This window comes from Muscardinus avellanarius (genome assembly GCF_963383645.1).
Source record: "Muscardinus avellanarius genome assembly, chromosome: 1".
Lineage (NCBI taxonomy): Eukaryota > Metazoa > Chordata > Mammalia > Rodentia > Gliridae > Muscardinus > Muscardinus avellanarius.
Window position 1 is genome coordinate 162,456,238 of NC_137786.1, and position 27,734 is coordinate 162,483,971.

The 27,734-nt window shown below is 36.9% G+C and overlaps 1 protein-coding gene across 2 annotated transcripts in view; it reads right to left on the minus strand.

Annotated features, from left to right (window-relative positions):
* FOLH1 (folate hydrolase 1) overlaps window positions 1-27,734 on the minus strand; it is a gene marked incomplete at both ends in the record, with an annotated part of 55,060 nt that overhangs the window by 14,524 nt on the left and 12,802 nt on the right. For both annotated transcript variants that reach the window (XM_080711356.1, XM_080711355.1), the window contains 9 exons: window positions 1,042-1,105; window positions 4,350-4,432; window positions 4,959-5,078; window positions 6,737-6,822; window positions 7,653-7,751; window positions 14,584-14,677; window positions 17,763-17,949; window positions 19,242-19,367; window positions 24,744-24,845. In XM_080711356.1, the coding sequence (XP_080567482.1) occupies window positions 1,042-1,105; window positions 4,350-4,432; window positions 4,959-5,078; window positions 6,737-6,822; window positions 7,653-7,751; window positions 14,584-14,677; window positions 17,763-17,949; window positions 19,242-19,367; window positions 24,744-24,845 (961 nt within the window). The remainder of the gene's footprint in view (window positions 1-1,041; window positions 1,106-4,349; window positions 4,433-4,958; window positions 5,079-6,736; window positions 6,823-7,652; window positions 7,752-14,583; window positions 14,678-17,762; window positions 17,950-19,241; window positions 19,368-24,743; window positions 24,846-27,734) is intronic.

Genomic DNA, 27,734 nt, shown 5'->3' on the forward strand with positions numbered 1-27,734 from the left:
GATGTGCAGTAAACACATGTTGAATTCAAGAAAATAGTTTAAATAAAAACATTTGACAAAAGATGAAATCTTGGAAATTAGCATTTTTCAAAATTTGCATGAATGATATTCTGATGAAACTGAGAGTTAAGTTTAAATACTTTTATTTTTTGGCCCAGTGCTCTGCCACATACCAGTAATCCCAGTACTTGAGAGGCTAAAGCCCAGCCCCAGCAACTTTAACAAGATTCTACTTCAAAAATGAAAATTCAAAAGGGTAGGCTATGGTAGCGTATGCCTATAATCACAGTACTTGAGAGACTGAGACAGTAAGTTTTCAGGTTCACAGCCAGCCTCATCAACTTAATAAGACTGTGTTTCAAAAAGTAAAATAGGGCTGGGCGTGTAATTCAGAGGTGGAATGCCCCTGAGTTCAATCCCTAGTAACACACACACACACACACACACACACACACACACACACACACACAATATATTCCATTACAAGTCATAAAATTCTTTAAGTTCATGACTTACCCATACCCTTTTCAACAAGTACTTGCTAAATTTCTGTCATATTTAAAATAATCTGTCAAACGAAACAAATGAAATACTGCTCTCCTGAGTTAGCATTTTATAGTGGAAAGCAAATGAAAAACTTTTTTTTTTTTTTTTTTTTTTGCAGTACTGGGGATGGAACCCAGAGGCATGCTACCTCCGAGCTACACCCCCAACCCTATTTTTTTTTTATTCTTTATTTTAAAACAGTGTTTCACTGAGTTGCAAAGGGCCTCATTAAGTAGCTGAGGCTGTCCGCTAAACTGGATCCTCCTGTCTCGGCCTCCTAAATGCTGAAATTACAAGCATTTGACACCACGCCTGGCTTGAAAAACATTTTAAGAATCTCTCAGCTAGGGCTCACACCCAGCCCCGAGTCCCAGGCAGCACATGAAAACCCAGCAGTAGACCCCTAACCACAAGGGGATATTCTCCTTCCTGATAAGGGCAGAGCTCATCAACCCCTTCAATCACATCGCTTCTTATGAGGCCAATGGTATTCACCTTCTATAGAGGAATCGGCATTAATATAGGCTACGCCACGCTCTTGGAGGAGTCTGGAATTATCCTAGGATAAAAAAATATGGAAAAAATTTTAAACATATGGTCATATCCCACTTTCTCCCCTCAAAAAAGGTCCATGACATTTGTCAAATGTAAATTTTTCAATCAACTGATCCATATTAACTACAGATCTGGCTTGTGAGATTTTCAAAAGAGTTAGTTGGAAAGAATTGCAATAAAAGATCCTAAGCTAGAAACAAAAGCAATTTAAAAAATTAATGTTTAAGATGGACCTGAGTCGGGTGTGGTGGCACTAGCCTGTGCTTCCAGGACTTGAGAGGCTGAGACAAGAGGATTACAGGTTCAAGGCCAGCCTCAGCAACTTAATGAGGCTCTCAGCAACTTAGTGAGACCCTATTTCCAGAAAATATAAAAACCGAAAAAGTCTAAGAGGTAGAGTGCCCCTGAGTTCAATCTTCAGTGCCAAAATAAATAAATAAATAAATAAAACCTCTCCATATACTTAGAGTCTATGGAAAAGGAGTTAATTTCTTAACCATGCTGTGGTTTGTCCTTCAGAAAAATCTTTTTAGCAAACATGAATGACCTCAGAGACTTTTCAGTGAAAATCTTCTCACAAATTCCTTATTATTTAAGCAGAAAAATCTTTACGGATTCCCAGGGAATGGGCTCTTTCAAATTCATGAGTTGAAAAATTTATGAGGTTAAATCATAATCAGAGGAAATCAAGTTCTCTTGTAGGATGACACCACCTAGTGGCAAATCATGATAATTACACCTTCTATAGGGCACTAACAAAGTGTAGCAATGTTTTTGAGATTCCAATGTAGATTTGAGTCTCCAAAAAAATGCTATTTTCTAAGCATGTCGACCGTAAGAGAAAGAATGAAAAGTTTGATTTACAAAAATAATTTGAAAAGGAGCAAGGCACACCCTGAAAATATTTAGGCTCTTCACCTAGTTCTATGGAAACAACTTTTGTTTTTTATTCAAACAGAATTGAAGTTTACAAAGCTGTATATAATACCTAAATTACAGTAGAAACCAAATAAGTATTTACAGCATGGCAATACATTAATGGAATAAATATCAACGTTGTATATATTTACTTTCTAGCTAATGCTTCTATTATGCAAAACCAGCCATACATACAGATAAAATGAATATTCAAGAAACCTGGTAAATAGGCTGTGGTGAGATTTTCGGACTCACTGTTAGCATTACTTATTTATAGAATATGTCTTATTATATAAGGGAGAAAAGTGTAGAAAATAGAACTCACTGTATGAGCTCAACGATGTATTTAAGTGTGGGTAGCATGAAAAGCTACTTTGGAAAATGTCATAGAATAATAATAGAAACCAAGCATGCTTTGATGTTTGATTTCTAGTATAATCATTTATTTACTATCACACTTCCAGAAAATAAAGATAAATTATTTTTTAACAATTAACATTTTGTCTCTAAAAAGTTCAAACAAAATGTAAATCTTTAAGGTGAGATAGTTTTTTCATGTTGATTTTTTTGTGCTTTTATTAGTGCACTAGAGTCTCACATCATAATATAAATCATGTTGACAATCACATACATGCATACTCTTCGTGCCCCCTCCCCGTTTTCCTCCTTCCCAATACGGAGTACCCAGATTAACGTTGGTATGTATTCACATATATACACATAATTTATGGTAATATTTCTACAAATTAACCTAAGTCTTCCTTCACCTCTATCTTTATATCTTCTCCCTGCCCCCTTGAGGTTTTTCATTATATGGAGTCTCTCTTGTATCCCAATCACTCCCTATCCTGCACATATTAAAGAAAACATATGACCCTTCACTGTCTGTGATTGGCTAATCTCACTTAAAATAATGTTCTCTGGGTTCTTCCATTATTTTATTTTTTGGAAATGAGGTAAATTTATTTTTCTTTATTGCTGAGTAAAATTCCATTGTATTTCCCATAATTTTGCAATCCAGTCATCTGTTGATGGATACCTAGGTTGTCTCCATAGTTTGGCTATTGTGAATTGTGCTGCTATGAACATGGAATTGATTCAAGATGGATCAAAGACCTAGAAGTTAGACCAGAGTCTATAGGTTTTTTAGAAGAGGGCAGAAGTTCAATACTCCAACATATAGGCACAGGTAGAAGCTTTCTCAATAAGACCTCCAGAGCCCAGAAAATTAAAACAAGAATTAAGAAGTGAGGTGGCATCAAACTAAAAAGTTTCTGTTCATCAAAGGAAATCTTCTAGTTTAAAGAGAAAACCTACAGAATGGGAGATCTTTACCAGGTAGCCCTCTGTCAGAGACCTAATATCTATTATATACAAAGAACTTAAAAAACTTTACACGAAACAAACAACCCAATCAAGAAATGAGCAACTGAATTAAATAGACATTTCACAAAAGAGAAGATATAAATGGCCAATAGATAAATTAAAAAATGTTCAATATCATTAGCAATCAGGGAGATACTAATCAAAACTACAATGAGATTCCATCTAACTCCAATCAGAATGGCAATCGTAAAGAAGTCAAATAACAACAACAAAAAAAAAATGTAGGCGAGGGTGTGGTGAAATAGACATTCTTCTACATTGTTGATGGGATTGAAAACTAGTCTAGACATTATGGAGATCAGAGTGGAAAGTACTTAGAAATTGGGAGATCAGTGTGGAGAGTCCTTAGAAAACTTAGATCCACCATATGATCTGGCCTTACCACTGTTAATTGGTATCTTTCCAAAGGGGTTGAAACCAAAGAACTAGAGTAATATATGCATACCCATGTTCACGTTAATTTTTTTTTGGGGGGGGCGGGTCTGGAGATGGAACCCAGGGGCATCTGACTTCCAAGCTACACCCCCTGCCCTATTTTTTATTCTTTATTTTGAAACCGGGTCTCACTGAGTTGCAGAGGGCCTCACTAAGTAGCTGAGGCTGTCCGCGAACCGCGATCCTCCAGGTCTCTGCCTCCCTAATGCTGGGATTACAAGCATGTGCCAACACGCCCGGCTTCACGTTAATTTTTTAATAAGGCTTAATTGCTTCAGATAATTTTAAGCATTTTCTCACTGGGTTTACTTTTTTTTTTTAATACATATTTGATAATTAAGTCCTAACTAACTTCTTCATTTTTTAAATTTGTTTGTTTGTCTTACAGTGCTGGGGACTGGACCCATGCCTTGTACCTTGCTAGGCAAGTGTTCCCTACCACTGAGCTAACTCCCAGCACAGTCCTTTGTTATTATGAAAATTCACCTTATTGTAAATTATCAACTAACCTCTGCCCACTCAGTGGAACCAAGAAGACCAAATTCTTCTGCATCCCAGCTTGCAAACAAAATTGTTCTTCTAGGCCTCCATCCTAAAATACATATGTACATAAATATAAATACTGGGAAAATGAATATTATATCCAACACAAATAAGCTCAAATGGGAGGGACCCTTATATTTGTTGATTAAAAAGGGTGACTTTTGGTAAGAATCGCAACTTACAAAATTTCCTTTCATAAGATTTCATGGTAGCTTGGCAAAACAAATTAACATAATTGCATCAGAAAGAAATGGATACATAGTAATGATAAAGACTGTATTTTTAGACTCACTTCACTTTTTTTTTTTTTTTTTTTTTTTTGCAGGTCTGGGGATGGAACCCAGGGGCATTTGACCTCCGAGCTACACCCCGTGCTCAATTTTTTTCTTTATTTTGAAACAGGGTCTCACTGAGTTGCGAAGGGCCTAAGTAGCTGAGACTGTCTGAGAACCACCCTCCCAGCCTCCCGAATGCTGGGATTACAAGTGTGCGCCACCACGCCTGGCTTAGACTCACTTTTTAAGAGACTAAACTGAGACTCAGAAGGCCAGTCTTTTTCTCTTTCTTTGCATTACCTTTCTTTTTCAGTGCCCCAAAGCTCCTCACAATTTCATGAACAACAGCTGCTCCACTCTGGGGGTCAATGCCACCAAACACCCAGGAGTCTCTATGACCTCCAAGAATGACGTATCTGTCTAGAAAGCAACATGGCAAAATTGTTATTTCAGATCAATAACAGAGCAAATTGCAAATGACTCAACAGCAACTAAACATAGAGTATTCACAGCTCAAAAAAAAAAATAGCGAGGTGGTTGAAGCCTTCAGCAAATATGCTATTTGTTCTGATTTTAATGCTTCCTTTATTTTATGAAAGTATTAATGTGATAAAGTATTTACCTAACTGTATTGTTGTAATTTAAAGTACACTAACAACTATAGGAAAGTATGAAATTATCCCTATCTGCCTCTTTGTATAATTCTCTTGCTTTCTCTCACCTCCCCACATTGTTTCCAACATCTTCAGAATAAGAAAACATAGTTCTCCACTCTTGTTCAATTTTCACGATATAGATAAAAAAGTTTCCTCCTTTTATGGACCTCTTTCTTATTCTGTAGGAAGAGGGATTTTCACTGTCTACTGAGCTCTCAGGACAATCTTTAAACTTTTTTTTTTTTTTTTTTTTTTTTTTTGGTACTGACGATTGAACGACTCAGGGCACTCTACCTGTAAGTTACACCCCCATTTTTTTAAAAAAAAAATTTATCTAGAAACAGGGTCTCATTAAGTTGATGAGGCCGATCTCAAACCTGTGATCCTCCTGTCTCAGCCAGGGTTTGCAGGACTGAATTTAGAGGCATGTGCCACAAAATCTGGCAATCTTTGGATATTTCACAAAGCATTTATTGTAGCTTCCCTCCCAAACTGTGAGCATCTTGTCCCTTGTCTTTTTTTTTTTATCCTTCTATCCCCAATGTTCAACATAGCTCCCATATAATATAGATATGTAATAAGATTCAATTAAGAGCTGATTATAGCCAGGTATGGTGGCACATGACTTTAATCCCAGTACTTGGAGGCTGAAATAGGAGGATCATAGGTTTGAGGATACCCTCAGCCACCTCTGGAGATTCTCAACAACACAGAGAAGCCCTATTTCCAAACAAAATGTAAAAGTGTCTAAGGGTATAACTTGGAAGTAGAATTCCCCAGACTTTAATCCTCAATGCCAAAAATAAATAAATAAATAAAAAGAACTGATTACATATTGTTTAGCACTCATTGTAAGAATATCAATATTCTCGATCCCTAAATAAAATCATACGCTTCTATTTGTGCCTGGTTGGCAAGAAACCAGCTAGTTCCTTAGGGACTGAAACATAACAAACTAATTCAGGTCTTCTGAAATCTGATGGAAAGCATGTCTAGGTACCATCAATTATTTGTGGAAAATACAACTATGAAGAATTCACTAATTCAAGATTACTTTGGTTTCCTGAGTGTTACCTTTTGTACAGATGTCTACAGGCATCATGAAAATGTTTCCTAATACATATTGTAAATAAGTCTAAAAAACTGCGAGGAAAAAAACCTTGAAACTCTACCAATCTTCCCTTGAGTCTTTTGCTGTAACATGCTATTTATTATTTTTTAAAATTTATTAGTCATCCAGCAGACCTAACCCAAACATTCATTTGCCTTTTTATTACCCTATGTATATCTATTTTATGTTTAGGCAAATTCCATTAGTGCAAAGAGTTTCCTTCATTTGCATTACATCCCCAGAGCCCAGAGGGGTACCCAGCACATCAGAGTTGAGCCATCAATATTCACCAAGCAAAATGGCTAGTTTACCTGGTTCCACCTCTCCTTTGAGGGTTCCAATCACATTGTAGATCCTTGTCACTTTATTGTTTGAGTGAATGTGCATCTTGACTTTTCTAATGCAAAGACAAAGGACATATTCTTTAAAACACTGGCTAACAGATTAAAACCCACAATTAAATTTTTCCATCATTCTTTAAAAGATTTTTAATTGCCCATAGTCTAACTTGGGAGGGAGTGCTATGCATTGCAACCAGGGGCAGTCTACCTCTGAGTGAAACCCACAACCCTTTTTATTCTTATTTTGAAACACGGTCTCACTCCCAAGTACTGGTATTACAAATGTGTATCAGCATGCCCTGCCCATTAGCCAATTTTAAAGTTCTGAAAGTGCTCAGTCTCTGCTTTTGTTTTCTGCTGGTACTAGATTTTACTTTTCATATCACCCTTTATAATTGCATTCTTTAAAACGTTCAGCACAAGACAGGCATGGTGGTATACGCTTGTAATCCCAGTACTCGGGAAATTGAGATTGGAGGATTACAGGTCCCCTGCCAGCCTCAGCAATTTGTAAGACCCTCTGCAACTTAGTGAGATCCTGTTTCAAAATAAAGAATAAAATAGAGCTAGGGGTGTAGCTTAGAGGTAGAATGACCCTGGGTTCAATCCCTAGTACAAAAAAAAAAAAGTTTAGCATAAACCAGGCAATGTGGTATTTGCCTATAATCCCAGTACTTGAGAGACAGAAGCAGGAAGATCTCATGTTTGAGGCTAGCTTGGGCAACTTAGAGAAACCTTGTTTCAAAATAAAAATTAAAATAAGGCTGGGGGTACAGCTCAGAAGTAAAATGTCCCTGGATTCAGTCCCCATTGCTACACACACACACACACACACACACACACACACACAAGATTCTTCATAAAAGACTTAAAATAGCCTCTTAACTGTGTAGAGAAGCTTCCAGTAAAGCCAGGTCCCACATTGTAGGGCACCTTGAGACCTCCTTTCCAGCTATTATCTGGTGGGGATGAGCCGCCCATGCGCCTGTTGGACACACAAAAATATTATTAGTTGTAGAAAAATTTTGATGTAACAAGTTTAAGTGTCAATGAATTTTTATCTCTTAAACATCTGCCTACAATTGTTTCTATGAGTGAGTAATAGTGTACAGTGCATTGCATATAATATGCCACTCAGTCCTCTAATCCTGTAAGTTGGGGGTCTATTATTATTCCTGTTTTACCGAGAAGAACCATGAAGCTACGTGGTTATGTAACATGCACAAAGTCAAGCAGCTGGTAAATAGCACAGCTGAGACTCAAATTCAACAAGAATTTGGCCTCCGCGTTACTACTATCCAGTAGTAAATCATGTTAGAAGTTCTCTGCAGAGAACATCCTGAAGGAAGAGCTTGATGTCTAACTTTCTGGAATTTTCCATTATGTTATTTCCCTCACTGATAAATATATTCCTAAACCTGTCTACGGTCATCCTTTATAAAGTACTTTCTCACATATCTCCTAGGAAGAGTAGAAGAGCAACAGAAAGGATTTTAGTTTAACTAACATCCCCTATAGGCTTTTTGTTTCTGTTTTTGGTACTATAGATTGAACCCAGGGGTGTTCTACCTCCATGCTACACTTTAGACCTTCTTTATTTCATTTTATTTTATTTTATTTTATTTTATTTTATTTTATTTTATTTTATTTTATTTTGGTGATACTTGGGATGGAACCTCCGGGCTACAATCTCAAACCTATTTTTTATATTTTATTTGGAAACAGGGTCTCTTAAGCCAGTGAGGCTGGCTTCAAACCTGCATGATCCTCCTGGCGTGGGAATTACAAGCGTGCGCCACCATGTCTGGTCTTATATTTTATTTTTAAATGAGGTCATGCTAAGTTGCTGTGGTTGGCCTCAAACCTTTGATCCTCCTGGTCTCAGCTTCCCAGGTACTGGGATTACAGGTTTGCACAACCATGACTAGCTCTTTTTTTTTTTTTTTTTAAGTTGGAAAGGTGGAAAGATTCAGGAGGATGAACCATTATATGTCACTATCCTTCAGTAATCTCTCAGCAGGGGCAGAGAAAAGTATGCTGGCAATATTTATGGAATGGTGGAGTTCTTGTCATTTCAGCCCATAAAGTATTCAGAGCATGGACCTACTTATTCTTAATTTGGGGATGAAAATCAAACATAGCTTCAGTGCAGAGCAACAGAGAGATGAATTTGGTCCCGGGCAAACTTATGAAGTTAACTGAAAGTTCAATGTGCATTATTTCTACCTGAACTATAATTAGATTTTGATGAAAATTCAGCTGCAAGGCAGAAACAGACTTGTTTGGGCCTACCAGGGCTATTTCCTATTAAATAAATATTTCAAACCTTAAATGCAGTTCCAGTTAAACAATGTCTGGACCAAGAAAAAGAAAGATCGTTTTTAAAAGTTATACTGAGATATTTGCTTATGAAACATAAAGTTGAAAACTTCCATTTGTCCTTAATGGATTTCCCTCTGCTGACACCCGGACACTCTAGGCTCTGTGGAGGAGCACATTCTATCCTGCTTTTTTCTGTGCCCAAACACAGGTGCTTGTCCCTTTGACCTGGAATCTACTACACATGTAATAATAAAAAAGCAATTGGTAAGATTATCTTTCCATGGAAAAATAATTAGAAATAATATTCTCTTTTTTGTGGTACTGGAGGTAGAACCCAGGGGATTTTCCTACTCCCAGACCTATTTCATACTTTATTTGGAAACAGGTTCTCACTAAGTTTCTGAGAACCTCACTAAGTAGCAGAGGCTGGCTTTGAACCTGTGCGTGCGCCACCACGCCCAGCTAATATTCTCTTTTTAAAACTCTATCGGAGAGTAAATATATTCTTTTTTCCCCTTTCTTACTGGGAAGTTTGGCTAATAAATATAATTTCAAGTGATGTACCACAAAACTTATTTACTTAAAAAAATTTATTCATAAAAACATCAAATTATATAAAGATATTTTTTACATGTTAGAAGGCATAATCCACAGTCAAAAAAGCAAAGTAAAAGTCATAGAAAAGAAGGTGAAGGATATATACATTCTTGACCAGGCATACAATACTTCTGCAATGTTAGGCTGTGAATACCGGTAGCTTTCGGAGTAGAAATGATTGAAAGGGCAACTTTTAAATGTAAATCCTTTCAAATCTTAAATTTGTAAATGCATTTCTTTTTCACAACGAACATAAAAATCAAAACAAAGTAAAATCAGGAGGAAGAATAATAGGCAATTATATATTATAACATAAGGAGCCAGGGAGGGTAGTACACGCCTGTACTCTCAGTACTTGGGAAGCTAAGAAAAGAGGATCGGAGGTTTCAAGTAGAGCCCCAGCAAGATCCGCAGCAACTTAGAGAGACTGTGTAAAATTTAAAATAAAAAATAGAGCTGGGAGTCTAGCTTAAAAAATAAAACAACAATAGGGCTCCAGGTTTAGCTCAAAGTAAAATGCCCTGGGGTTCAATCCCTGGAGAGAGAAAGAGAGAGAGGGGGAGGGAGGGAGGGAGGGAGGGAGGGAAAGAGGGGGAGGGAGAGGGAGAGGGAGAGGGAGAGGGAGAGGGAGAGGGAGAGGGAGAGGGAGAGGGAGAGGGAGAGGGAGAGGGAGGAGGAGGAGGAGGAAGAGGAGGAGAAGGGAAATGAATAGTCTTCATTCTCACAAAACAATAAAATGTAATGCTGAGATTACAGTGATCCTACAAGGACAAATAAATATATCACAGAACATATTAATAGTCATGTATAATAACCTAGCATACAGATGAAGGAGCTAACACATGAGAATGGAGGTTTTAGTTAATAAATATTACTTCAATGTAAATTTACTTGTAATTCTCTCCATCAATAAAAAATAAACTCCAGAAAAAATTTTAAAAATCACAGCATAAAATACCAGGTGATATACATAAATTCTGAACATATCTGGAAGAATTTGGTAGATGATAGTTAACAAATATCTACAAATAGCATTGAATTTAAAAATCTGTATCCTGTAACATTAATTTTTTTGTGTGGTACGGGAGGTGGAACCCACGGGCTTCTACTTCCAGGCTTCACTCCCAGACCTATTTTATATTTTATTTGGAAACAGGGTCTCACTAAGTTGCTGAGAGCCTCACTAAGTAGCTGAGGCTGGCTTTGAACCTGTGTGATCCTCCTGTCTCAGCCTCTCAAGCATGAGGATTACAAGGGTGCGCCACCACACCTGGCTTTAACGTTAATTTTTATTTGAACATTTGGAAAAGATTTTTTTGTCTTCCATGCTAAATGTGCTGTTTTTAACTAGTGAGGGATACAAGCTTTTGCAAGGCATGATCTTTCTACCAAAGAGATTATATATCACTCAGAAGAAGATGCCTATAAAACTCAATATAAAATACAACACTCTGTATAAAGTTCTATAGAATATGTACAAAAGAGTGCTTAATGCAGCATCTGGGATTGGAAACAACTTTCTGAAGGAGATTTCTCTTTATCTATATTTTGAAGGTAAGTGGGAGCTGGGCTTAGGAAGAGGAAGGGGAGGGGCACCCAGAGACCAAGTACCACAAAAGAGGCAGGAAGGCAGGAGGGTTCAGAGCCAATGTAAGGCCTGGTGATGAGTCTGCTTGGTATACTATTAGGTTGCCTAACTTTACTGAAATAAAAAGATTAAAAAAGGATACCACAAACAATTATAGACTAACAAATTAAACAATGTAGATAAATACCTAGAAAGATCCAGTCGGCAAAACTCACTCATGATGATAAACTGTGAACAATCTATAATAGTAAAGGAATTGAATAAGGACTAGAAACTTTCCAGAAAGAGAAGCTGAGTGCTGTATAGCTTCAACACTGAATTCTACCAAGCATTTAAAAACAAACACCAATTCTTTACATATTCTTCAAAGAAATAGAGGAGGAAACATTTCCAAAGTTATTCTGTGCAGCAAAGTTCATTCAGGTTTAGCAACATTATCCTGACACCAAAACAGATAAAGGAATCACAAGTAAAGAAAACTACAGATTAATAATATCTCTTAGGAACATGGATGCAAAAATCCTCAACTCAATCCTAGCTAACCAAATTCAACATGTTAAAAGGATTACAGATTACAACCATTTAGGATTTATCCCAGGAATTCAAGGCTGGTGTAACATACAAAGGTCAATCAAGGAAATATTTTAAATTAATAGATGAATAAAAACAATCATATCAATTTAAACAATAGTTAAGTGAACTACAACAATAAATTGGCAAAATTCAACACCCATTCCTGATAAAACTTCCTGAAAACTGGGAACACTGAAAGAAAATACAAAATGAGTCTGATATTTTGTGATGTCAGGACAGAAGAAGTGATAATAAATGTGTGGAAGGAAACTACAGCATTCATTTGTTGCTGTTAGGATGTAAAATGATATAGCCACTCTGGAAACAGCTTGCTACTTTCATATATAAGTAAATATGCTACTATCATGTGATCCAGGGATTGTCCTCCAGAGAAATACAAAGTTATGTTGACACAGAAATCCTTGGTAGCAAATATCCTTAGTAGACATGTTCATAATCACCACAAACTAGGAACAACCCAGGTGTCCTTCAACTGGTGAATCATTAGACAAATTGGTACTATCACAAGATGGAATAGTATTCAACAATAAAAAACACTATTTTTAAAAAAAACAACTTAGCTTATAATCAACTAATTCTACTACACAGTTAGGACATAGCTAATAATGACCTATTTATTCAGAGAAGACAATTAGCAGGAATGATTACATAAGCCTCAAATCCAATTATCTAATATTTCATATATTCTCCTGGCTACAAAGAAAATATGGGTTCATTTTTTTAAACTTCTATGTAGCTGGCATCATCCTATCATTGTAAAAGATGCTTATTGAAACTTAATATATCATAAGCATGTTCCATATCATAAAGTATTTATATAGATTTAGTACATTTTAATGACTAAATGTATTATAATAAGCAGCAACATATTTTACACTTATAAATTGTTCATTTTTATGTTATATACAACTTTTCATGATCACAAGTTATGCTACAATCACTTTTATCTTTTTCCAATAATACTTAGACTGATTTTATTTATTTATTTATTTATTTATTTATTTACTATGGTTCTGGAAATTGAACCCAGAGGCAGTCTGTCTCCAAGCTATACCCCAAACCCTATTTTATTTTTTATTTTGAAACCAGTTCTGATTAAGTTATGGAGGGCCTAAGTTGCTGAAGCTGGTTTGGAACCTGTGATTCTCTTGTCTCAATCTCCCAAGTACTAGGATTACAGGCCTGTGCCACCATGCCCAGCTACTAGACTTTATTTATTAATATGTTTAGACAAACGCATAGTCCATGGTGTACTAAAAAGTGGTACTTGATCCTGAATCTGTGTGTGTGTGTGTGTGTGTGTGTGTGTGTGTGTGTGTGTGTGTGGTTAAACACAGGGCTGCTCTGCCACTGAGCTACGTCCATTTTTATTTATTTTTATTTTTAATTTTGAAACAGAGTTTTGCTAAGATCATCCCATCTCAGCCTCCCAATTACTGGTATTACAGTGTGTGCCACTGTACCTGGTTCTGATCTTGAATTTTAATGCATGGGACAGAACCAAGAGTCCCCAAAGGAAAAAAAATGCCTGTAAATCAAATGCATTTCCTCCAACTCTCTAGATATCAGTCTCCTCACCTATAAGAATGAAGATTTCACACTAGGTCATAAAAGTTTTCTCATGGATGCTAAAATAAAACTAAGCATGCTTTGAACTCAAAGAAGTAAGGGGCAAATGGGCCAGATGCTTTGGTCTTTAACTTTGCTTTCAGAAAAATCAGTGTTTTATTCTCCCTCCTAAAAGACAATATAGAAAGAGGGCATGTAGGTGGTAGATAATAAAAAGGAAAGAAAAAAGTGTTTCGATGCCAGGTTGAATGATAACAAATTTGGCCGGGCGTGCTGGCGCACGGTTGTAATCCCCGCGCTTGGGAGGCGGAGACAGGAGGATCGCGCAGGTTCGAAGCCAGCCGCGCTGGCTTAAGAGACCCTGTTTCCAAAACTAAAAAAATAGGTCTGGGAGTGTAGCCCGGATATAGAAGGGCTTCCAGGAACACCAGTACTGCCAAAAAAAAATAATAATAACAAATTTGAAAATGTTTCAATAACAGAAGCAGAGAGGGAAGAGAAGAAGAGATAGAACAAAATGGGAGTAGCTTTCACACCATGTGTTCCTTCAGTTCCTCCAAGAAGTAGAAAATTAGGAAGACAGATGCACAAGAGATTTATTAGAGATAACACCTGTGAAGAAATCCATTGGGAACTAGAGAAGACTGAGAAAGCCGCCAGCCTCCATGTGGGACTGATACAGGAGGAAGGAGAAAGGGGAGGAAGAGAGATAGAGTGGTGGATCTACTTGAGCAAAGTTGCCAAGGGGTCCTTGAGCCAAAGTGCCATACCTTGAGAGTCCTGCACCTTCCCCAGAACAAGCCTGTCTTAGCCTCCCTGCCACACTCTGCCCACTGCCTGGGAATATCTAAGGATGCAGCTGACATATCAGGGTGATGGGGTTCAAAGTACAGTGGCTAGTGCAGTTGGTCAATTGTTCTCCCTGAAGCTGGAGAGCTGAAAGCCTCACTTTTCATGGTGCTCTTACATTGGACACTCATATAAAGTATATTCTAAAACAGAACCACTATCCTATGAAATGGTGATAAAATTGCATGCTTTATCCATCTTGGATACTATCACTTACCAAAGAATGTGAAGGTAAAAGTATAACTTTTGAAAATGAGCATTACACAAATAGTCACCCACTTGCTTCTTGCAAACTTACTCTAGAAGCTTCTGTGCATCATAGTATCCAATTGGGTGAACAGGAATACTTGGAAGACCGACAGCCTCTGAAATTTCATGTCTATAAGCATATTCTGGAAAAAAATGAACATATTTCCAATAAAAATTTAGCCTTCTTCAAATGGATGTCTCTAAACCCCATTGAACACTTATCCATTTTGTATCCACTAGAACAAGTAAGACAACAGAAGCAAAAAGGCAATCCCAAATGTTAACAAGGTGGAGCAGCAGACAAGCTCATACATTGCTTATAAGAGTGTAGAATTTGCCAGGCGTGGTGACACATGCTTGTAATCCCCGTGCTTGGGAGGTGGACACAGGAGGATCGCGCTGGTTTGGAGCCAGCCGCGTTGGCTTAAGAGACCCTGTTTCCAAATTAAAAAATATAAAACAGGTCTGGGAGTGTAGCCCAGAGGTAGAAGGGCTTCCAGGAACCCCAGTACCACCAAAAAAAAGAGGGTAGAATTAAACAATAATTTGGAATTATTATTTTTAAAAAGAATATTAAATGAAAATGTACATTACAGCATAGCCATTTTACTCCTCGGTATTGACTTGAGAAAGATGAAAACATATGTACACAAAAATAACTTATAAAACTATTTAAAGTAGCTGCCTTTATGTACATGATGTACATTAACAAACATGTCAAGGTCAATCACTAAGCCAAACCTGAGAAGGAGAAGGGAAACGCGGTGGGAATTGGGGAAGAGGTAAAAGAGTGATGTGTGCATGTATGCCTCTACCATCCTGTACTTCATTAAGATGTATGACTACAATGCGCCAATAAAAATTTTTAAAAAGTAGCCACATTTATATCTTCCAACAAATTCTAGACAAGAGGAGAATAAATAAATAATCTATGCATAGTCCCAAAATAGGATGTCATCCCAAAGTTAAAAGAAACACATTACTGCCGGGCATGGTAGCGCACGCTTGTAATTCCAGCAGTCAGGAGGCTGAGACAGGAAGATCGCGGTTCATAGGCAGCCTCAGTTACTTAGTGAGGCCCTCGGCAACTCAGTGAGACCCTGTTTCAAAATAAAGAATAAAAAATAGGGCGGGGGGTGTAGCTCGGAGGTCGAATGCCCCTGGGTTCCATCCCCAGACCCGCAAAAAAGAAAAGAAAAGAAAAGAAAAGAAAAGAAAAGAAAAGACAAGACAAGACAAGACATTATTAATATGCACAAAGACATGGGAACTCTCAAACCTGTATGCTGAGTTAAATAAGCAAGGCACAAAAGAATGTCCACTGTCTGATTCCATTTATATGAACTTCAAAATGAAGCAAACTTATACAATTTCAAGAGATTATTTTTTATCAGTATAATGGCATAATGATATGCTATGTGGGACTTGTTTGCAAATTCTTTAGAACAGTAACAAAAAGAGGGAGTGACTAGCTGAGACAAGACTGATAAAATATTGCTAACTATCTTCCCTTTTGTATTTGCTAATACTATTTCACAATAAAATATGAAATTAAAATAAGAGAGAAATTTAAAGGAAAGAAAAAGGGAATTCAATAAATGGTAGCCTAATGAGCATAACATGATTTCTCCCTCTAAATTCCATCACTTTAATGTGAAAATAATCAACAAAAATATTCCAGTTAATCCCACTTTATTTTCATAATTTTAGGTTTGTATCACTCAGGACTTGGAAAATCTTTTATTTTTTAAGACATGAAATAAAAAAATAGAGTACATAAAGTATATAAAGTTTGGACAGATCCATAGTGTGTGTGTGTGTGTGTGTGTGTGTGTGTGTGTGTGTGTATTGTACATTGAACCCAGGAGCATTCTTTTTCTGAGCTACAATCCCAACCCTATTTTTTTTTTTTTTTTGAAACAAGGTCTCACTGAATTGCTGAGGCTGGCCTTAAACTTGTGATCCTCCTACCTCATCCTCTGAAAAACTGGGATTATAGGTGTGCACCACCATATCTGGCTATAGATTCACATGGTAATACATTTGTAGAAAAAAAAAAAAAGAAAGAAAGAATGGAAGAAAGAAAGGAGCGAAGGAAAGAAGGAAGGAAGGACTTCTTTCACTATGTGAAGGAAAGAACAATGCACTATGTTCTTAGAAAGATTCACAAAGCAAAAAGACATACAAGCTTTAGAGGAATCTAAAATTTGACGAAAAATCCAGATGAAGAATAAATATATAAATGCCGCAGATACTTTGGCAAACTCTTTTATTGAATTTATATTAATTTAGTTAGTTTTTAATTACCCAAACTAAACGATCAAAGGTTTTTGTAAATATATTCAGATAGTTGAATACGTCCAAATTAACTTTTATCTTTATTAATGTTTTACAAGGTGGCCATTTCAGCACAAGACAGGCATGTGGACTCTGAAGCCAGCTGCCTGACTTTGAACTCAAACTCCACACTTAATGGTGGGGTTATCTTGGGACCGCAGCTTACTTTCAGTATCACATTCCTCCCTGTCAGAGATAACGATAATGCCTAGCTTATATGATTGTGAATGCATGTGGAGTGCTGGATTTAGTAAACACTCCCTGATAGTCACGATCAAATAGTATAACAAAGCCACACGCTTTTCCTAGGTTCTATGTTCTAAATGTGGTATTTAATGAGGGCATAGAATCTGTTCTCTCAAGCCTTTTTAACCAGACAAGCAAACAAGCAAACACACAAAACTCCCGTGGAAACTATATATTTGGGGTGGATTTATTTGAAAAAATTAAAAATAAAAATAAATAAAAATAGACCTGAACCTGAACTCACTTGATGGCAAAATCTAACTTAAGCCAACATGAGTCTATTTATGTTCTTTATTTATCCCATATCAATATTCATATATGTTGCTATAAAAATATTTATATACCTGTTTCTTATATTTTTCCCAGCCTCCCATGTAAATGTTTTGAATTGTATGGTCTATGTATTTTATTTTTGACTATCTGAAAAAATTCTGAATTCCAAATAGAGATAAGATGATTCCAAATCATCTCAAGGGTTCCAAATAGAGATAAGGGACCTGAAACAGTAATTTTCAGAATTTGAAACTCTTATTCCTAGATTCTAAGAGAATTAAAAAAAAAAATAGTCTTTGTCCATTGTACCAAAAGGAAATTACTTAAAAATATTCTTATGTCTATAGTAAGGACTGAGGCCTGGCCACTCACCATTTGCTGGGTAACCTGGTGTGAGAGGGTCCCCAGCACCATTAAGATTCAAGATATTCCCACGCTGGACACCACCTCCAGGAAGATTCCAGCCATCTGGATAGGATTCCACCCCAGGAGCAAAGTAGTCTGCAGGATCTGAATATAGAATGACTGCTTTGGCCCCTGCCAGCTGTGCATTTTTAACCTAGAAAACACAGTGTCCTTTTGTTATATAATAATAATAATAATATAATAATAATAATAATAATAATAAATAAAATAATAATAAATAATAAATATAATAATAATTACACTACTCGGAATTGAACTCAGGGGAATTCTACCTCTGAGCTACACCCACAGCCCATTTTTTTTTTTTTAAGGTACTCAGGATGGAACCCAGGGACATTCTACCTCTGAGCTGTATCCCCCTCCCTATTTTTTATTTACTTATTTTGAAACAGGATCTCACTAAGTTGCAGGGGGCCTCACTAAGTAGTTTAGGCTACTTACTGAGTAACCTACAATCCTCCTGTCTCAGCCTTCCAAATGCTGGGATTACAAGCATGCACCACCACGTTCGGCCCACTTTTTTATTCTTCTAATTTTTTTTTTTTTTTTTTAAACAGGGACTCACTAAGTTGCAGGGGGCCTCACTAAGTAGCTGAGGCTGGCTGTGAACCTGCACTTTTCTTACCTCAGCCCTCCAAGTACAGGGATAACACATGTGCACCACCACATCTGGCTAAGTGTTTCAAATTTGGTAATGGCAACTTTCAAAATTATACCGTTGAGTTGAGTTGCCTCCTCAACCTTTTGTCGTTAGGCTTACAACAAAGAACTTTTTTACACTGGATTTTCCTTTTTTCCTTTTTTCTACTTCAGGTTCTAAAAATGGATCAGCCCTCAGAGTAAGCAGATTTGGAAAATTCCCTTATTCCTGGTAGCAAGTACTTGCTGGGTTTTTTTTTCTGCTAGTCTAGAAGTATAATTAGCAAGCAGCCTTCTCAGACCAGATTTCTCTTTGTTCTATGGTGAATAAGAGTATTTTTTAAATTTAATTGCCCACAGAAGAGAAGATATTTTAACAAATCAAGGGACACCAGTTTAAAAACAGCCATGTGAAAATTGGTTTCTCTCATTATCTATAATAACACTTCACATTAAAATTTAATTAAGTAAATATTTTTGGAGATAATATTAGAAACAAAGATTGGGAAAGTTGACAGAAAACCCAGTTTCTTTGTAGGCTGCAGGAATAATTTGCAGGTGCAGAAAAACCTGCTCTGTTCACCCTGGCCTTCCACTGGCTAAATTCCAATGCCCAGATTTAAAACCCTTGCCTATGAGCTTCTAAGTCCACACTGTAGGGGGGACTTTGCAGAATACAAGAAGATCATGGGCCTCATGAAGTTTTAAGGAGCATGGTTCTATACCTGTAAGATGCTGTGAATTTTAACCTTTTATATTGGGAAGAAAAAACAAAGAGGGTATTACCTTATTTCCTCTGAAAATTTTCCCATATCTGGCGATCACTATTTTTCCAGAGCAATTGATTTTCATGTCCCGCTCCAGCTTAAAAAAGTCTTCAGTTCTTGCATAGTTAACATATATGAGGTCCCCCTGTGAAGATCAAGAACGATTTCTTTAAAAAAATGCAGCATCCCTCTGCTTGAAGGCTGTCTGATGACTTTGAAAGAAGAAAGAAGCAAGAATTTGAAAAAGGGTCGCAGAAGAATGAGCATCAAATAAAACATTGGAGGGAGAAGTGAATTTCAATAAAGAAAGAAATTAGATGGGCTAGAGACATGAATCAAATACTTTTGTTTTATTATGTCTTTTATTTAGTAGATAAAAAGAAATCAAAGCACTCCCCCAGAAAAATAAATATAAATTATAAATGTATACATTACTTTTATTTTGTTTTGGAACTAGAAAGTGGACCCAGGAGCATTCTACCTCCAAGGTACACCCCCAGCTCTTCTGAGATTTTATTTTGAAAAGAGGTCTTGCTAGGTTACTGAAGCTCGACTCAAACCTGCAATTCTCCTGTCTTAACTTCCTGAGTATGTGGATTATAAGCTTGTGCCACTGCACCTGGCTTCTGTGTAGTTTGAAAGCACAATAGGTTACAAAGCCTCTGAAGAGCGTTTTCCTTTTTTTTTTTTTTTTTTTTTTTTTGTGGTACTACAGATGGAACCCAGGGGGCACTCTACCTCCAAGCTATATTCCCAGCCCTATTTTCATTCTTTATTTTGAAACAGGGTCTCACTGAGTTGCAAAGGGCCTCAGTACATAATTGAGGCTGTCCACGCACCATTATCCTCCTGTCTTCAGCCTCTCAAATGCTGGGATTACAAGCGTGTGCCACCACGCCCAGTTTAGCATTTTCCTCTTAAAAGTGCATTCACAAGTAGGAGGGTAATGGTTTTCACAACCACCTGGTGAAGACAATGGCTTTATTGGTCTGGCTTCAATGATCATATGCTGGTATTCCATCATCTGAGCCTCAACATTCTCATCTGTGAAATGACCTGCTGGGTTAAATCAATGATTTTTCAACAACATTTTTTTGTTGTTGTTGTTCCTTAGTCTCTAAATTAATTTTAAAAAGTAATGTACCTATTCATATATTCTACATGGATATCTAAATTTTTTATAAAGTATCTGCAAAGACTACGATTTCTAGCATACTGGAAATATATTAATATTTTAGAAGCAGTTTACATGACTTTTTATATGTATCCAAAGGAATCTAAACACAATCTCTATGTATTTACTATTAAATATCATCCACTTAAAATATATTGTTTTCGTGGTACTATGAATTGAACCCAGGGGCATTCTACTTCTGAGTTACACCCTCAGCACTATTTTATATTTTATTTTGAAACAAGGTCTAACTAAGTTGTGGAGGGCCTGAGTTGCAGAGGCTGGCCTCAGACCTGTGGTCCTCCCATCGCAGTCTCCCAAGTACTGGGATTATAGGCATGTGCCACCACCACACCTGGCTACCAAAAAACTTTTAAAAGTTTACATAGAGTAGGTAAGCAGTAAACTAGCACTTAAATATGTGTAATTTTAAATATAATGCAGGGAAGCCTAATCGAGGAGGTGACATGTAAATCTTTGCTTCTGCAAAAGGAATACTTTTTGCTATTGTATTTCTTCCTAAGACCAATACAGTATTACTGCACTGTTCTGACTGCACTATACATAGGATTTTAGTGGTTAATTTTCTCTCGAATACACTCTTACTCTGCTTCAACTATGGCTACAAAATCATTAACCCAATTTAATTTCAGCAAAATTTAAAAGTAGTATCAAGTATTTTACTTGAAATATATCCTTAATAGCACCAACTTTTGGGAGACTATTTCTTTAAATGTTACTAACTTGTGGCTATCCTTTGATAAATGGCAATGCACAGGAAAATTATGACAAAAAGAGATTAGAGAAGACATTAATTTGAAAATAACAGTAAACTTTGAAAATAAAAACAAGTGCAATAGATATTCTCTCTCAGCACTTTTCAAATGCAAGTTGTCATTGTTGGTTTGAAAAAAAAAAGCTTTGTTTTCAGACAATGTCCCTCTTGTTTAACTACACTGTAGCCTTGTTCTGTGGCTGTGAATAAATACAATCTTACACTGTTGGTTTAGGATTTTCCCTGTGTCCTTCAAGCTTCCATCTTCCCACCCTCAATAATAGAGAGAAGGGGAGGCAAGACCGTGCTCCTAAAGCGAGGGCCCCTACTGCTCAGAACTTAGCCTAGCACCTTGCTGGAGTTTAATTTGTAGGACTACTGCAAATATAATACATATTTGTGCTACTATATTTTATTTATACTATATTTTATTTATATTTTGCTACTATATTTTGTCTATATGTATCTAAGTTATTATTATTATTATTATTATTATTATTATTATTAGTGGTGGTGGTAGTACTGGGGATGGAAACCTTCTAACTCTGGGCTACACTCCCAGACCTATTCTTTTATATTTTTATTTGGAAACAGGGTCTCTTAAGCCAGCGAGGCTGGCTTCGAACCTGCGCGATCCTCCTGTCTCCGCCTCCCAAGCACAGGGATTATAAGCGTGCGCCACCACGCCCGGCTTAATGCTATTTTTAAAGGAGAATTTTTTAAAAATACAAGCTCTACCCTGGCACGACTGAAACAGAATCTGTATATTTTAAACTCTTCAAATTGTTATGGCACACACTAAAATTTGAGAGCCACTAGACTGTATTTTAGATTATTATATTCTATAAACACTGTCTAATTGCAGATTTCAAATAGCCTAGAGCCAAGCAGAGTATTTCACACTCCAGAGGCTTCCGATGTAGATGTGACGGTAACTGATAGTGAAATATCATACAGTCACATGCAGCATGCAGATGTCCTCAATTTACAAAGAAATGAACACCCTTTGGGGCTGGGTTACAGATGAACCCGAAAAGCACACAAGAAAGCAAGCTCATCTATATTTGAACTAAACAACAACCCTATCATAGAATAGCATGCTCCTTCTACCCTGCAACTAATCAAGAAGAATATAAGCATATTTGAAATAACTAACTGATAAAGACCTTTATAATGCTTTTGAGTAGAATAATAATGTCAAAGTTCTGAAATTATTTGGCAAATTTTTATTGGTAATGCGCTCACCCTACAAATTAAACTCAGTATATGTAATATTCTCCTTACGTCCTGTCTTCCCATCTAGAAGCACGATCTGTTTCTTCTACTTAATCCTTTCACTGGTCCATATGTTTCACAATACTCTTCGACTGTTTCGGATTTAAACGTGTTTTGTATACTTTTCAAATTAAATTTCTTCACTACATGTTCTGCTACTATACTTGTCCATACGTATTTAACTTATTAATGTTTTTTAAAAGATAATTTATAAAATACTTTTGTATATTTTGGTTATTCAGCTATATTCAGCTATAATGGGGAAAAAGAACTAAGGAACAAAAACACAAGCATAACAATTTGACAATATCAAATTAAGGACTTGTTTTCAATAAGGGGTGGCTCAGGCAAAGTGAACAAAGAGCTGGAAAATTAGAAGAGGATATTTGCAACATCTAAAACCAATGTGGGAGGAATAATTAACATATTTAAGAAACCCATACAAATTAAAAACTTCAACAAGGAAAGAAAAACGCTAAACCAGGCATGGTGGCACACACCTGTAATCCTAGCACTCTGGAGGCCGAGGCGGGAAGATCACAGGCTGGCTGCCAGCCTCAGAAGCTTAGGAAGGCCCGCCAGAACTTAGTGAGACCTTGTTTCAAAATGAAAATATTTTGAAAGGCTTGTTGACTTAAAATAGTAAAAAATTAAGTAAGTTCTAAAATATAATGCTATCTATATAAAAAGTACATTGAACACAAAGCAGAGTCATATACTTTGAAGAATACCTACACACCTAAGGATGTAAATATTTAGACTGGGTATGTGGGGTGGGGAGTGGGAGAAAGAATGGGATTGAGAACATGGCATAAAGTGAAAACAAAACAGAATAAATGAAGGACCTTGTGTGTAAGCAAAATACCAGTGTGATTTTACCTGACATATCTGAGACCCAAAATATATATATGCCTCTTTGTTTCCAGCTGTTATATGCCCTATTTCTACTTCATGTAAATTATAAAATAATTACAATGATTGTAAACATCCTTATTATGCACCAATTTTAAAGGAGAAATTTCCTACTATATTATTACATATAATATCCACTGTTTATCTGAAATAAATTTTACATAAGGAAAAGAACATATTCTTCAATTTGGAGCTTTTTAAAAAGATCAAAGTAAAAATTAATTAAACCAAATTCATCTGAAAACCACAGAAATAATGCTTTAAAAATATGCAATTACCTGACATTAAATCATCCTTATGCATGGTTTTCTTGGACAGGATTTCACTATGTTGCTCAGACTGATCTTGAACTCTTGAGCTCAAGTGATCCTCCTGACCCAGTCTTCCACACCATTTTAGCCAGCCTATCTTTCTGTTCTGGCAACAGATTCTAAATGATTCGTAAAGATATATTTTATAGTATGCAGCCAATTCTTAGTGCAAAGATTCTACTTAGGATATCGCCAATGATTATTAAGTCCCTCTCTATTGAGTGAATCCAATATGCCCAACTGCTAATTAGCAACTTCTTGTCAATTTATTCTAGGCACTACACTCAATTTACTCAGTTACACATTATAATAGGAAAAAGAACACCTTAAGAGATACTAATAATATTCAACCTTTGCAAATATAGCTGTCCCACTGTTATGGTCTGAATTCAGATTTATGGTCAAAATCCAGGTGTTAAAACCTGTATGACAGGATTCAAAAGTGAGGCCTTTAAGAAGTATTTGGGCCTCGAGGTCTCCTCCCTCATGAATGGGATTTAGATCCTTACCTAAAAGGCTTCTTGAAGCATTAGGTTTTCTTGCCCTCCTGCCTTCTGCTTCTACCAAGTAAGGACAGAGTTCCTTACCTCTGGTGGACGCACAAATGATGCCATCTTGGAAGCAAGAGCCGTCCTCACCAGCAGCCACGGCTGCTGTCACCTCAAGCTTGGACGTCCAGCCTCCAGAACTGTGCGCCCAGCTGCCTTTCTCTTACTAAGAAACTCTAGTTTCTTAAATGTGGAAAAAGAGCAAACTTGAGCTACATTGAAACTCCTTTTATTACCCTTTAAATATGGTCTCCATGTAGCTACATGTGATTTTTCGTGTTTGTAATCCCAGTACTTGGGAGGCTGAGACAGGAGGATCACAGGTTCGGGGCCAGCCTCAGCTACTTAGTAAAACCCTCCGCAACTCAGCAGATTCAATTTCAGAATAAAAAGGGCTGGGGGTATAGCTTGGAGGTAGACTCTCCTGGGTTCAATCCACAGTGCCATATGTATGTATATTGCCTACATGTATGAGGGGAAGGAGGACTTCTGCCTGCCATTTTATTTCGCTTTATTGCAGTTTTACCTCTGGCATTCCTTGTGGAGAGAAGGCACTGAATGGTGGTACCACATCAGAAACATTTTCATATCCTGGAGGAGGTGGTTCAAACAACGATGTATTGTAAACCTGGAGGAAGAAATACAATCATCGAATTAAAATTTGATTACTACAATCAGGTAAGAAAAAATGCATACTATCTCCTCTGTCAATAGAGGGTTAATTCATCCTTCAGTCTTGTGATAATCCATTCCAGATATCTAGCACCGTGCCAGGAGCTGTGGGGAATGCCTGAGAAGGATGAACCCAGAACCTGTCCTCAAAATCCATGTAGGGAGACAGAAACAAAGGAACAAAACAAACAAGTGAAATGATCAGAACATAACTAAGGCTTGTGGACAGCTTCTGAAGAACTGGAAGCGAGGTTCAGAGAAAATAATGATGATCTTCCCACAGGAAGGAAAAAGACTATTCTGCAGAAGGAAAAAATAAGCAATAGATTTTTTTTTTAAGTGGCAGACATCCCAGTCAAGTATAAATAAAAGCCTAAATACAGAACTGCTTCACAGAAGGTTGGGAGTAAATAAACCTCTTGAAGTCCCTGAGAGAACCTGTAAGCACAAGCTTTCAATTTAGAAAAATAAAAAGTATCTTTCACAAATATTTTAATCCCCAAATATATAGTATTATATAGTAACAGTAATGGTGCAAAGATAATTACTAAAAAAATTAAATATTAAATTCACTTTGCCCACTGGGCATAGTGGCACACTTCTGTAATTCCAGTACTTGGGAGCCTGAGAGAGGAAGGTTCAGGCCATCCTCAGCAATTGAGCAAGACCCTCAATGTTTAGTGAAAGAAACCCTGTTTCAAATTGTAAAGTAAAACCTGGGCATGATGGCACATTCTTGTAATCTGAGTACTTGGCAGGCTGAGACTGGAGGATTGCAGGTTTGAAACTGGCCTCAGCAACTTAGTGAGACTCTCAGAAACTTAGGGAGACTCTGTTTCTAAATAAAAAGTAAAATAGAAGATGTGGATAGAAGGAGGTAAAAGGCTTCTAGTTTCCATCTAGAGTACCACTAAGAAAGAGAATAACTCAGTACCAAGTAAATAAATAAAGAAATTCATTTTAACAACAACAACAAAAAAAAAAAACTATATAATTCAGGGATTCATATCCAACAGGACCTGGATACATTTAACAACATTCACACTGGAAAGAATGAGACATTTGAAACAAAATACACACATACACACACACACACACACACACACACACACACACACACACATATACATATATATAAATTTTTAAGAGTATCTTTGAGTTGACAGGGTGTAAAGGATGCTTAGAAGGCAAAAACAAAACAAAAGAAGACAAGACAAGATCTGGGAGCAGGAGCCCTGTAAGCAGCAGTGAGATGTGAGCTACAACTTAGAGGTCGATCGCTCTCTGCTGAGGTCCATGTGTCAATGCCTTGGTCCAGGGATGGCATATTGGGAGGTAGTGGCATCTTGAGGAGATGGGCTGCAGGCATTCCCTAGTCACTGAAGCATACCATGAGGAGACAGAAGGATGATGGGACCTCAGGCTCTTCTTTTTCCACTTTCTGGTCCTGAGGTCAGCAATTTGCTCTGCCACATACCCTTGCCATTTGTGCTCCTCATCAGAAGCCCAAGGCCATGAGTCCTCTCCCTTGTCCCCATCATGAACTGGAGCTTTCAAAACTAGGAGCCAAGATAAACATTTTTTTCTCTGTTTTTCACAATGCTGGTGAATTAAACCAAGGGTTTTGCACATACTAGGTAAAAGTTCTCCCACTGGGTTATACTGCATTGCTCTAAACCTCTTCTATTATAAGTTAATTATTTTGTTATAGTCAAAGAAAGAGGAAACAATCCTCTTTGCCTTGGTTGAGTCTATCACAGCCTAGGGTTCCATGAAAGAGACACAGGAGTAAAGAAAGTCTGAAGTTAATGCAAATAATGGAGGCTAAGAGGACCCTGCATATAGATGGTCTCCAAGAACAATAGTCTCTAGAGCTAAGGAAAAAAATCAAAACTTCTTCCACTGAAAGCAGTGGCTTGGGGAAGAGGAGGAAGAAAAACCCCAGAGAATTCATCACCCCACAATTTTCCATTCATGACCACTTATGACCTATGTGGCACAAAATTCCTCAAACTAAGAAAGTGTCAAGCTGGTGGTGCACCCTGGGGCCTGGCAGAAATTATCCAGAGGAGTTAGCCTTATCAAAGAATTTCCAGAAGGGGAAGAAGGGACTTAGAATTATTTAAAATTTTAAACATAAAATACTATGGATGAGAGCTGAAAGATAGGAAAGTAGGATCATACTTCCAGAGACTACATTTCTTGTGTTGAATGAAATAATATATTGAATAAAAATTTAAATGAAAGTTTTGGAGACAAATCTGAAGTTGTAATACAGCGTGCAACACAGAAACACAGACATAAAAGGAATCATAGAAGAAATGTTTAGAGGACAAAGGACGAAACAAGAAGGCTGAGGATACTTTTAGAGTTCCTAAGGAAGAGAACATAAAGAATACATAAACTTGAATATTTAATGAATATCAATATTCAAAAGCTGATAAAAATTACAGTTAGGAGGTCCAGTATATTCCAATCAAAATAAACAAGAGTTTACACCCATCCCATCACAGTTTAATGTTAATACATAAAACAGTACTTAACTTTAACATTTGTGTTCTTTTTTTTTATTTTTTGGCAGTGGCGATGTCTGAGATATACCCTCAGCTCCTTTTTATTTTTAATTATTTTGTGGGTGTGTACGTGGTAGTACACACCTGGGAGCATTTTATCTCCAAGATACACACCCTCAGCCCTATTTTATTTTTTATTTTAAAACAGGCTCTTGCTAGGTTGATGAAGTCTCACTATTTGCTGAGGCTGCCCTTGAAACTGCAATCCTCCTATCTCAGCTTCCCAAGTACTGAGATTATAGGCACTATTTCTTATTTTGAAAAAGGGCATT